The 13,728-nt window shown below is 41.8% G+C and overlaps 1 protein-coding gene and 1 pseudogene across 1 annotated transcript; both read right to left on the reverse strand.

The window, feature by feature from the left end:
* Positions 1 to 3,258: 3,258 nt before the first annotated feature.
* Positions 3,259 to 13,410, reverse strand: LOC129778918 (replication factor C subunit 1). The gene is made up of 4 exons (XM_055786096.1): positions 13,319 to 13,410; positions 13,117 to 13,265; positions 11,181 to 13,064; positions 3,259 to 4,486 (listed from the first exon to the last, which is right to left on the reverse strand). The coding sequence occupies exons 2-4, from the start codon at positions 13,123 to 13,125 to the stop codon at positions 3,359 to 3,361; spliced, it is 3,021 nt and encodes a 1,006-aa protein (XP_055642071.1). The 5' UTR covers positions 13,126 to 13,265; positions 13,319 to 13,410; the 3' UTR covers positions 3,259 to 3,358.
* LOC129780721 (U4 spliceosomal RNA) lies at positions 8,238 to 8,409 on the reverse strand (annotated as a pseudogene).
* Positions 13,411 to 13,728: the final 318 nt, after the last annotated feature.

The following is a 13,728-nucleotide window of genomic DNA, read 5'->3' on the forward strand; positions in this document are numbered from 1 at the left end:
ATAACGCTTAACATTTTACAGTTATTCAATTGTTTATCTAATAAAATATAACATTTTATTAATTGCGATAGATGCGTAGCAATATTCCCTATCAATTGATGCAAACATCTTTCCGATCCAGTAAGAAATGTTCGAGTTATAAGCATTCGGAATCTTTCATTTTTTCCTGTATGTTCTGTGTTTAGGTTTTCATTTTACCCCCTGTATACTCCGGTTAGACGTAGTCCCACGTCAAAATATGAATGTCTGAGAAAGCCTCTATAATTCAAAACCTTATCATTACTCAAATCTCTTCCAGCAAAAAAGAACATTATTTTAAAATGCATCATTTTTTTTTAAAACACAAAAAAATACCGAATGTTTTGGAGGCCCCGGTAAAGACTGATGGGTTTGATTTGTACAGGGTTGATGTTGATTTGATATTGTACAGGGTTTTTCAATAAGAGCGCTACAAAAGTTTTTTTTAATAAAACAAAAACGGTTTTGGAAATCAATGAAATTTTTTATTCATGTGAAAGTACATTTGATGCCATTAGGTATGGAACTCGATTTCTTTTGCATGGCCTCGACGGGCACGCTTGCAGAAATCCAGATGATGAACCCAACGGTTCGACGGTTTTCAAGCATAAATCGGCAGATACTGCTGCAATTTCTCGTTCGATATTCGTACGAAGTTTATCAAGCTGGCTTGTTGGCATAGACCGTAGACTTGACATAACCCCACAGGAAATAGTCTGACGGCGTCAAATCGCACGACCGAGGCGGCCAATTGACTGGGCCATTTCGTGACATAACACGCTCACCATACTTGGTTTTCAATAAATCGATTGTTAAATTCGCTGTGTGGCTTGTGGTGCCGTCCTGTTGAAACCACATATTGTCCAAGTCCGTATCAACCAATTCGGGCCAAAAATATTCGGTTATCATTGATCGATAGCGATTCCCATTCACAGTAACGTGCCGGTCTTGATCATCACGGAAGAAGTACGGCCCAATGACGCCGTACCGCCATAAACCGCACTAAACCGTATTTTTGACGTAGAACTACGTCTTTCAGGAAGGGTGCCAAATCAGAAAATAGGTCACGTTTTTATGAAATAAAGTTAACGTTAATAACTATTTTCGCTGTAAACGAATTCTCATGATTTGCATACCAATCGAATCGGAAATTCTCTAAGATTTGTTTGATATACATTTCATTACAATTAGCTAATCTTTCAACGGTTTAAATTCATGAAAACTGAAAGAACTTTCTTTTTCCCCATACATTTGTTCTGCCGATTTGTGTGCTAACCCTACCCGTTTCTCGAATGCTTATAACTCGAATATTTCTTAACAGATCGGAAAGATGTTTGCATCAATTAATAGGAAATATTTCTACGCGTCTATCACAATTAATAAAATGTAATTTTTCATGAGATGAACAATTGAACAACTGTAAAATGTCAAGCGGTATCTAAACGCCCAAACTGCCAAGTTTTGATTGTCCCGATTTACGTTTTCCCCAACACAGACTTCAAAATCGATGTACCTGTGGAAATCCGCTCTGCAAATATACATGCAGACGGAAGTATTTTTGTTCCCACCGAACTGTTTCCCTAACACGGACTTCAAAATCAATGTGCCTGGGGGAATCCGCTTTGTCAAAACATGCAAGTCGGGGTTTTTTTCCCACTGAGCTGTGTTTCTCTAACACGGACTTCTAAATTAATGTGCCTGGGAGAATTCGCTTTGCAAATTAGAGACGAATGAACTGCAAAAGTTTAAAGTCTCTATAATTCAAGACCTTCCTTTTGCAAATACATGCAGTCGGGGGGTTTTTTTTGGTGTTGAGTACTTTTATACTCGCTTGTCGTTGTGCAGATCGGAATATGTTTCCCTAAAACGTATTTTTAAAATGAGAAGCCTGGGAAAATCGTAATTTTAGATACTAGAGGTGAATGAACTTTCGCAGTTCGAGAACTACGTAAACATGACATGTGCAATAATTTCAGAGGGAAATGTAAAATACAATGATCGTTTGACAGTTCTTCCGTTCACATATTTTGGTAATGCTATCAAACGTAAAAGGATGTTCATCAAATTTATTTGCAACGAAGAACATAATTTATTACAAAAATTTTGATGCATTCTAAAATAATATTCGAAGTGGTAAACAAGTGGATTACATAATATAATTGCGTAGTTCTACGTCGAAAATGTGCGGTCGTGTCCTAGATACAACCCCTTACATTTTTTCGGGATGCAATGGTGACTCATGGAGTACGCATGGATTGCAGCCTGACCAATAACGCATATTTTGCTTATTGGCGAAGCCATTCAGCCAGAAATGAGCCTCATCGCTGAGGATGATTTATCGATGAAAATCCGGATCATCTTCAAGTTGTTGCTCAACCCAATTCACGAACATACGACGCTTCTGGTGGTCAAGCGGCTTCAGTTTATGCGTCAATTTGATCTTGTAAACATGTATCAAGATCTTTTCGCAAAATTCGCCACAACGACGTCACAGAGATGCCCAACGCTTGGGAATGACGTGTGAGAGACTGGTTTGGGTCTTCCTCAATTGATGCGCTAGCGGCAGCAATATTCTCGACACTACGGGCACTTCTTTGTCTCACTGGTACGGGAACATTTTGTACTGTGCCTGTGGATTCAAATTTTTCCACTAGACGCTCAATTGTTGATCTGGCAGGACGATTGTGACGACCATAAATTGGACGTAGCGCTCTTCAAGTTGAGGCCATTGAGGACAAAATGGGTTTTCGGATTACCCTAATTAAACAAAAAATAAGAAAATTCGGGCCGGGATACTATACCGGTTTGGCATGGAATGGCTAAATAGCTGTAGATATCAAACGGCGGTTCGGTTCGATTCTAGTCACCACAATAGTTCAAAGCAATGAACGCAGTGGTTCACACCCAACAGGGGGAAAAATAGATGGAATTGCGCCTTGAGAAGCGATGTATGGAATCAACACGAACAGCAAGGCATTGATGCTGTGTGAGATGCTCTAGAAGCCAACGGGTTGTGTATGTTAGGCTACTTTCATCGTGTTCGTGTTTTTTCTTCGTTTATTTTCCGGTCTATTTCAACCATGTTTAGTGCCAAACACCCACATCAAGCAGACCAAATCCACCTGGATCCTACCTGTCAGACTCAAAAACTCGTGAACCGTGGCAACAGCTTGACTTAAATCACATCTGGCGAAAAAATGTCACACGAACATCGCATTTGAATGACAGTAAAACACATAATTTGAGGATTAGTAGTAATGTAATATCTAACCAGAAGAGAGGATAACACAAACAATATAAATTATCAATCATCTATAGATGATCTATGGGGAAGTGCATTTCATTTTTTCTTCCCTCTACTGGAAGCTCCAGCCTTAGCCTTCGTACCATTCGTTTTACTACTTCCTGCGGACGAGGATCCGGCCGTCCCCTTTCCTGCTGGCTTCTTTTTGACTTTTATGAACGCGTTATTCTCCAGATCATCATCCTCGTTCTCATTCTCGGAGTCTACAACACCACTCTGTTCTTCCTCTTCGCCATATAATTCGGCTGCTTCATCAGCTGCCTCAGTTTTCTTCTTCTTGACTGCATTCACCGTTGAATAAGAATACGGAGAAATTTCCTTGTTATACGCTCTGGTCAGCGCAGCCTTAACTTTCCCATCAACCGCATCCATCGGGCTCTTTTTCTTGGGCCAACTCGTGAGCTCGACGAGCGATTCTAGATCTTCACGCAATAAACGATACTCCTTGATAACGACCAACGCATCCTCTACCCCTTCGGAGCCCTTCTTCTGGAGTGGACGAACAATTGCGTCCAACAGATACGGTGCGTAATCCAACCGCACCGAAAGCCTTGACCCAGAGGTTTTGATCCTCGTGTGGTCGTGTATCTCCTGCGCCAAGCGCTTCCTCTTAGTAGCCTTGGAGTTCTTCCCCAACCAACCAGGAAAGTTGATCTGACCGGTGAAGTGACCCTCCATGTATTCGCCGGGCAGAACGGAACTAAACATTGCCTGCGTTGGTAGCAGTGACCATGCCATATTGGATCGAATCCTCCGATCGATCATATCCCCGCGGCTCAAACTGTCCGCTGCCAGCGCGATCTGATCCAAATGTTGAGCCTTGGGAACTTTCGGCGTCACTTTTAGATAATTTTCCTGCACAAACAGTGGTGCCATGCTGTAGTCGTGGAAGAACAAATCCGACTTATCGTGGATCGACATGGTTTTGTGTTCCTCGGCGGAGAACACTTTCCGGACGACGTCCCATGGTCCCATTTTGACGTCTTTCCGCGCGGCTTCCGCCTCCTTTTTGGCGTGGGCCGCATTTGTACTGGCACCGGTGCTGTACAGTGCGAGATGATTGAGCGTTTGCCGGACATCACAGCCCGTGCCGGAAATGATCTCATCCAGTACTCCGGGAGCTAGTTTGAGGCCTTCCTTGAAGCAAACGGACATCATCGCGCCCTGGAAGAGATGGGTAAAAATTGTTTTATTTATTTTATATTTTTAAGGGAATAAATTATGGAAAAAGCATCAATGATTTAAATTTGTTCTATACAATATTTATACACGACTAGCTGACCCGGCAAACTACGTCCCGCCCAAAATTTTCGTTTTTCTATACAATATTTACACACGACTAGCTGACCCGGCAACTTTGTCCCGCCCAAAATTTTCGATTTTTGTACCTTCAAACATTCACGTTTTCTTACTATGAGCAAGTTCATAGGTCCAATCGCAAAACTGTTCATTGATTGATCTTCTAATCGACCCCGTTGAATTTACCTTTTACTATAAAAAGTTTTCGAGTTATGCAGAAATATATGTTTCATTTTTATGACAGCCCCACCTAAGAGAGGGGTGAGGAGTATCTAACCACCATAGAATCATTTATTGTTCTATAAAATCTCCACATGCAAAATTTGGTTCCATTTGCTTGATTAATTCTCGAGTAATACAGAAATTTTGTTTCGTTTGTACTGCGGACCCCCTCCCACCCCCTTATAGAGGGGGGTGGAGTGTCTAACCACCATTGAAACATTCATTGCACCCTATAACCATCACATGCCAAATTTCGTTTCATTTGCTTGATTAATTCTCGAGTAATGTAGAATTTTGTGTTTAATTTGTATGGCAGCCCTCCCCTTAGAGAGGCGGGAGGGGTCTCAAACTATCACGAAAACCTTCCCCGGGCCCCAAAAACCCCAGCATACCTATTTTCATGTTGATCGGTTTAGTAGTTTCCTAGTCCATAAGAATCAGACAGACAGACAGACATATATATATATATATATATATATATATATATATATATATATATATATATATATATATATATATATAACATTTTATTGAGTGGTTTTAATAGTTGTTTCGATGATGTTTCCTGACGACGCTTTCACCAATACAAACAAAACCATTGCGGAAAAAAAAACTTTCAAAGCACTAGCTCGAGTTTTCCGACGTTTTTCATTATACATTGCGACGGCAGATGAAAATTAATAACTTGTGAGTAATTGATTACAGTTTGGTTGATTTTCTTTTCCTGTTGGGTGTGAACCACTGCGTCCATTATTTTGAACTATTGTGGTATACCCCATTTTTTGTACTACATTTCAAGCTTCTCTACTGCTTATTGATGAAGGAGTAGACTGAAAGCTATGGCGAGATAGGTGCCAATCCGGAATAATCTGTTTGATAAAATTTATAATCCTGATCGGCGATGCAGACCAAACTTCTTTGGGCTCCAGAATAGCTTTATCAAGGTGTTGAATCTGCGTCTTCCTTCCTTCTTTGTTTTTTAAGACTATTTAAACTATGAAGTTCATTCGCCTCTAACCTCTGCGTCTTGTTAGAGCTCCGCAGTTACAGAGCAAATGTTTCGAGATTTCGCTTTCGGCATTACAAAAGCGACAAATATCATCTTGGGCTAAACCTATGTTTTTAAGATGGTATTTACTCGGACAGTATCCTGTTACAAGACCAGTGAATGTGCTGAAATCTTACTTATTAAGGCTCAACAGTTGTAGAGTAATTTTAATACTCGACGTGATAATTTTTTTTCTGCCTGGTTATGTTGCACAGCCATCCACTTGACTGTCACTTCCCGTTCTTCCCATTTCTTCAGCTCACTTCCAACACACAATCAGAAAGTCCACAGGACCAGTGAATGGTGAGTTTGAGCCGTTCCTGGCAAGTTCATCTGCTCGCTCGTTGCCCTCCCTGCCGCAATGGCCGGGAATCCAGTACAGTTGTACCGAACTTATCTGACTTAATTGCCGTAAAAGGAAGATGCATTCCCAGACAAGCTTTGAAGAGCATTTAAAGGCGTTTAAAGCTTTAAGTGCCGCTTGATTGTCTGATAATATGCAGATGTTAGCATGTCTATATTTTCTTTTGAGGTAGACATTTAAACTATTTCTGCCTGAAAAACTGTTGGTCAGTTTCTTATAGCCACAGAGATTTTAGTTCTGGGACCGTACATTCCGGCACCTGTTCTGATTCCTATTTTCGACCCATCAGTGTAGAACATGATTGAACCATTACGAACATTGGGACCACCTTCATCTCTTACTGAACGAGAGGGTTCGATCAATTTGTATGGAATGTCATAATTGGTCCTACGTTCCATTCAATCACTGTTCATCTCTGAGGCTGGTCCAAAGGGTAAGAGATTGGTTGATATTACTTGATGGATGATGCAAAAACGATCATTTTCTTCAAACTGTTTCGCACAATTCTTGATTTTCGGGCGAGGGGTGAGGGAAGGAGATAAAAGAAATGAGCGCCATTGTGGCAGCGATTTTGGCTTCCTTCCATCTTCACCTTAAAACGATTCATTATCATAACAATTTGATTATTGGAATTAGGACCACCAATTAACGGAATTAGGAAAATGATGTTTTTGCCGGTTGAAATTAGAACCAAAAGGTGCAAAATGTTTTCCACCATTATAGGTGGTATGAATGCAATAACGCTCTCATCCATATGTTCATCAGTAGTGGAACGAATACCAAGCAAGTAGCACATTTAAGAACATTATATACGCGTGAGCAGTAATTTTTAGAGTACACTAACGTTAAATATTGGGTTAGGGAAAAATTAATGTCGTATTTCTGATCGAAATTTGACGCTTTATTTAACATACTTAAAATTATCCAATTTAAGTCAAATATGCCCGTTTTGTTCGCAAACTTGTTGCCATTTAGAAGGCAACTTCATTATTCCCCCCTTGAAAACCCCCTCGCTCCTTATTTGCAAAAAACAGGAAGTGGGTTATATCTATGGTATAACCGCAAGGGTGACGTAGGACTATCGTTGATTTAGAATATTGAATGAATATTTGGGGTACTTCGAAAACGAGAGCGTTGCGTTGGAGGCACAAGGTTTTATGCATCCGATATTGGATACGGAAATATCCTACTGATGGGGAAGAATAATCTTCAGAAGCTATCATGTTAATTGCTTGAAAAAGCACAAAACCAAATGTATTTGATCACAGTGTTACATGGATAGAAAACATTAAAATAAACTCTTTCACCTGAATGTAATTTTAAATTCCCAGAGGAACTGGCAGATTATTTTCAGTAACGATTAGATATTTCCACATTTTCCTCGATACTGGAAGCCCACCAGTGGTTAATGCTAACTCGAAATTATCTGTTAATAGCACTTGATTGAAACATATTTGGTCACAGTGTTACATGGATAGAAAACATTCAAATAAACTCTTTCACATGAATGTATTTTTAAATTTCCAGAGGAACTGGCAGATTATTTTCCGGATCTTTCTCGATGCTGATTGGCATCCAAACGGAAAGAATTCCGTGCGTGTATGTGTGTGTGTAGCGGCGGCTTCGATGGTCACCTTCTCTTCTCCTGAAGGATAGGCTTCTCTGTGCTCCCTTACAGTTTCAAACAAACTGCTTTCGTTTCAGGGCAGATCTCGATCCTTCGTCGACCAGCACCCTCAGCAACGATGTTGTCTTGTCGATGTCCTCACGAAGAATGAATGCGTCTCACCACCAGAATATCGCTTAAGTATGCTTTTTGTGCGTGATTGAATCGAGAGAAGGCGTGGTTTACGATGGCAATTTGGAAGGCAAACTAGAGGGGAATGAACTCTCTGAGCTCGGAACTTTCGGCGACTGAGCAATAATCGATTGTGGGCGCATATAATATTGGATACGGAAATATCCTACTGATGGGGAAGAATAATCTTCAGAAGCTATCCTGTTAATTGCGATTGATTGAAAAATCACAAAACCAAATGTATTTGGTCACAGTGTTACATGGATAGAAAACATTCAAATAAACTCTTTTTTAACTAGCAATAATCACACCTCGGTAAAACCTCATTGGTTACGATATCGCCACTGCGCAAAGCTATAAATAAACTCTTTCACATGAATGTATTTTTAAATTCCCAGAGGAACTGGCAGATTATTTTCAGTAACGATTAGATATATCCACATTTTCCTCGATTCTGGAAGCCCACCAGTGGTTAATGCTAACTCGATAACCACCTGTTAATAGCACTTGATTGAAACATATTTGGTCACAGTGTTACATGGATAGAAAACATTCAAATAAACTCTTTCACATGAATGTATTTTTAATTTCCCAGAGGAACTGGCAGATTATTTTCCGGATCTTTCTCGATGCTGAATGGCATCCAAACGGAAAGGATTCCGCGCGTGTATGTGTGTGTGTGTGTAGCGGCTGCTTCGAGATCTTCCCGGGGAACCGTTTGTGGCATCACTCTCCTCCTGATGGATTCCCTTCTGGCCTAAGGTGCACAAACAGGCTCTTGGTGACACCGTTCATTCGCGCTTTCATGATAAACGAAGAGCTTCACCACAACAGCGACAACATGCTCCAATCGCTGTTCAATTAGAACTGAGTGGATTTCCGAGCGGCGCTCGCTTATATACCGATTGGTGATTTCAATAGCCTGTTTTGAAAGCAATTTTAAGACTATTGAAACAAGTTTTTGGATCAGAAAGTAACAAGTATAGAACGCGTAGACATTTTATCTTTCGAATGAAGTGTTTATCATACCATTTCGTTCAGTTGTTTAGGAGCTATTAATGCTCAAAATCTCGGTCTCCGGCGTAACGCTTTCGTTTTCGAAACTTTGATTTTACACCCCGGTATAGAAATGAAAGACGTAGTCCTACGTCAAAACTCAGACAGCCAGTTTTCACAAGCCTTTTTTGAGGCCAACTTAGTATCACCAAGAGCGTTTTGCATGGACCGGAAGAGATGATAATCATTTGGAGCCAGGGCCGTACTATACAGTGAGTGCAATAGGGCATCCCATCCGAGCTCCCGTAGCTTCTGGCGGGTCATCAAAGATGTGTGAGACCGAGCGTTGTTCTGGTGGAAAACAACACCATTCCTATTGATCATTTCTGGACGCTTCTGGTCAATCGACTGCTTCAAACGGTCAAACTGCTCACAGTAGCGAACCGAGTTGAGGGTCTGGTCATAGTTGAGCAGCTCATAGTGGATGATTTCCTTCCAACCCCACCAAACACACAGCAAAACCTTCCTGGCCGTCAATCCGGGCTTGGCGATGGTTTGGGCCGGCTCACCGCGCTTCGACCGCGACTTTTTTCGCTTTAGGTTGTCGTACGTGATCCACTTTTCATCACCTGTCACCATCTTCTTCAAAAATGGGTCGAGTTCGTTCCGTTTCAGCAGTGCATTGCTGGCGTTGATTCGGTCTAAACAATTTTTTTGCGTCAACTCGTGTGGCACCCATACATCCAGCTTTTTTTGAAATCCAGTCTTCTGCAAATGGTTCCAAACGGTTTTATGGTATATATCTAGTTCTTGGCCAATCGAGCGAGTACTCACATGCCGGTATACTAGGATGATTTCTACGATTTTATCGGTTTCCACGACGATTGGCCTACCAGTACGGGGTGTATCTTGGACAGCCACTACACCAGAACGAAATCGATCAAACCAACGCTGTGCTGTGCGAATCGTTACAGTGTCGGGTCCATAAACTACACGATTTTTTTCGGGCGCCTTCGTTGCAGTTTTACCTCGCAGGTAGTAAAAACGTAAAATATGGCGAATTTCTTGCTTGGTGGACTCCATCTTTGACGCGCTATAACTTGAGACTGAAAAGAACAATCACAACACTGGCCAAACGACACAGATTGGCACAGATTGTCGTCTTTAAATAGCCGTATAGTATGACCCGATGCGATAAGTACAACACAGGATATGTTTAAGTGTTGCCATATATTGACAATATACGACATTTCTTTTTTCCCAACCCAACATTGTCTAAGCTGAGTGGTATATGGGTATTTCACAGTATCAGGTTGTGTAGTGCACGAGGTACACATATAGACGAAACACAACTGGTTCTCTTCAAATTATTTTATGGACTTGAGGTATCAAATGGCAGAACGTCGTCCAACTTACTCAAACCTACAAAGTTGTCATTCTGATAGTATCAGGTGCCCTCCTAACAATCGAAGATGACAGAAGCAGTACGGATTCCATGGGAATTTGTGGCAACCTTAACACTGGCAAAACAGGCATGGAGGGGGAAAAAGCTACAACCAAAACAATATGGAAGAAAACCAATCAAGCGCTTAGTGTTCTAAACAACCAAAAACTCCCGAAGATTACAAAAATCGTGTGATCGATTGGTTTTTAAAAAAGCGGGCTAAAGCTGGTTAAAGCTGTGTCGAGGACGTCTTATTGTCCAAAAATGATTCCAATCACAAGCGCAAAACAATTACTGGTTACGATCATTGGTTCGTAGATGGTTCGTTAGCACAATCAAAAGTGGGAGTCGTAGGCCTAAACTACCGGCTTAGCCCTAACCAGATTGCGTCTGGGACATATTGGGCTAACAAGAAGTACCTGTTCGAGAGCAAACCTCCTACGATGCATGACACGTGTAGCAAACCAACTACTGTGAATCACATACTACTCGATTGCTGTAAATACGCTATTGAAAATGAAAGAATCGGATTATCAAACGGTATCAGGGATATCTTAGGTAACATCAACAAAATTGGATAAAGTATTGACATTTGTACAAATTTGAATTATTGTAAACAGCTGTTATCAAAAAATAGAGGCGAATGCCAAATTGGACAATCTCTATAAAAATTTTAAAAAAAATCACCTTAATTTGCTCCACCTTCGGCTTGTTGAACTTCAGATCGAAGCAATAATTCACCAGAGAGCGCATTTTCTGATGATTCCGATCGTTGCACATACAAATGATCGGCACGTGGCTCGCCTTTATGAGTCCAATCAGCTCTTGAAGTCCACCGCGATCTTCGTTTCCCGCCATGCCGTCCACTTCGTCCATGAGCAGCACATGCTTGTGGGTCACCTTCTCGCCCTTGCCATCCCCACTGAAGTAACCGAAAAGGGACTTGTTGCTCAACAACTCGGACACTTCCTGCTGCAGCAACTTCTTGCTCCTCGTGTCGGAAGCATTGAACTCAACCGCATCGAAACCCAATTCCTTGCATACCAGGGTGGCCGTGGTAGTTTTTCCAACACCCGGAGGACCGGAAAGCAGCACAGCTTTAAAGTACGACCCATCGTCATTTTTCGCCCACGGGCTTGGCCGGGTCAGTTTCTTCGTACCGTCATGATTGGAGTGCCAATTGGACAACCATTTCATCAACTTCTGGGCATTCCCTGCCGCTCCACTCTGGCCGATGATCTGCTGTATTGAAGTTGGCTTGTACTTGTCCACCCAGGCCATGTTATCGGCGCTTTGTATGTCCTTTTGATAGGCCGTTTCCTCACGCTTAATTGGAGCCATCGGTTCCGATGAGGTAAGTTTTTTTACGGGAGATTTTTTCTCTATTTTGGGAGCCTTTGGCTGCACGGGAGATTGTTTCTCGATTTTAGGAATCTTCGGTAATTTAGCAACGGGTGAGCTCGGCTCAGATTTCTTCTTCTCAGGAGTTCGCTTCTTAGATGTAGATTCTGCCGCATTCTTGTGTTTCTTTTCCTTGGAAGGTGATTTTTCTTCCTTAATTTTGATTTTCTCCGTGGGTGACGAAGACGATTTAGAACCTTTCTTGGGAATGCCCGATCGTTCCCGAATGAGATCAAGAAGCTCATCCTCGCTGATTTGAGGGATCCCCAATTCTTCCGCTTTACCTATCTTCGAGGGACCAGCATCCGCACCGACTACCATGTGGGTTAACTTCTTCGAAACACTGCCAACAACCTTTCCACCGAAATCTTTGATTACCTGAGCGCATTCGTCCCGTTCCATCGACTCCAACACGCCAGTCACGACGAATTGAAGTCCCGCCAGGCAATCCGGTTTACCCTTTGGAATCTCCTTGCTTCCCGGATTCTCCGGGCCGGTGCGGTTCTTGAACTTTTGATACAATATAGCAGACGCCCGTTTACGCTCATAACGTTCCTCGTCCGTCAGTAGAGACACGTTCGCCTTCGGAGTAACCATCTCCTCTGTGCTGGCTTCCTTCTTGATAGATTTCTTCTTTTCGGGAGTCACTACCGTTTCCGGAGAAGGCTTCTTATTCCGTTTCTCCTCGCTACTTCCATGCGCTTCCTTCTTAACTTTGTGCCGCTTGGGTGAAGGGGTTTCCGGCACCACCCCGCTGTCGTCCAAACCCATGAGTGTTTTTTGAAATTCTTCGTCCGAATGAATCTCAAGCTCCTTCTTGATAGCTTCCTTGCTTGGTTTTGGCATAAAGGTACGCTTAACCGGTCCCGATCCAAACACATCGGCCGCACTCACCGGTTTCAGCTTGGTTGAACTTGGCGATTGTTTCGATGTAGCAACGGGTTTTGGGGCACTATTGGCCGAAGTTATCTTTTTGACCGGACTTTTTTCATCGTCAGATTCTATTACGCGACGCTTTTTGTTATTATTCGTGGTGGTGCTTGTTTGTCCGAGGTCTTTCATCTGTTGCTCCTCATCACTGTCTTCTATGACTGCCTTGCGCTTCGTCGTGGGTTCCTTCGGTGGATCGGGCTTTTTCGACTTGGCATTGCCGAAGAATGAACGAATGTCCTGTTGGATTGAGCAGCATGAGATACTAAACTGATACGATGTAATTGTTTACCTTCGACATGATTCGTGATTGATTCGTAAATTCTTTGCAGATTAATAGGATACATGCATTGCTAGTTGGATCACGCTAATAGTACTCAGATCGTTATTTTCGAGGGATTCAATGTTCTTAATACAAATATATTACAGTGCTCAGTTGTTCTACAAAAGGAAAGCAAGTAAAATAACTGTATTGCAACAATATTTAAAAATACAATTTTCGATTACAGCCACAGTGCCGGTACGAAACGAATGATGCGAACATTGCACAACTTTGGCGGAATTCTGTCAATCCGGTCGACAGGGATGCCAGATTATACATTTCAAAATCTGCAGTATAAGTGAAAACTACACGAATTTGGGATTATATGTGTTTGTGTTCATGTTTTGTGATATCGGACAGAAATTTTCTACGTGGGGTTATGTCTTCCGGAAATACAATGAGTGTACAAATTGAACAACGATCGACCAATGGTAACGTGAAAAATGTCCAATTTCAAACGCTCATCTTACAATGAATTTATAGTTGTTTGAGAACTTGTTCTCTGTATACTTATGTAATTTTCGTCGCAATCAAGGATTCTGGTATTTCAATGAAACACTCAATGTTCAATAATAACACCTC

This window comes from Toxorhynchites rutilus, chromosome 3 (assembly GCF_029784135.1).
Source record: "Toxorhynchites rutilus septentrionalis strain SRP chromosome 3, ASM2978413v1, whole genome shotgun sequence".
Classification (NCBI taxonomy): Eukaryota; Metazoa; Arthropoda; class Insecta; order Diptera; family Culicidae; genus Toxorhynchites; species Toxorhynchites rutilus.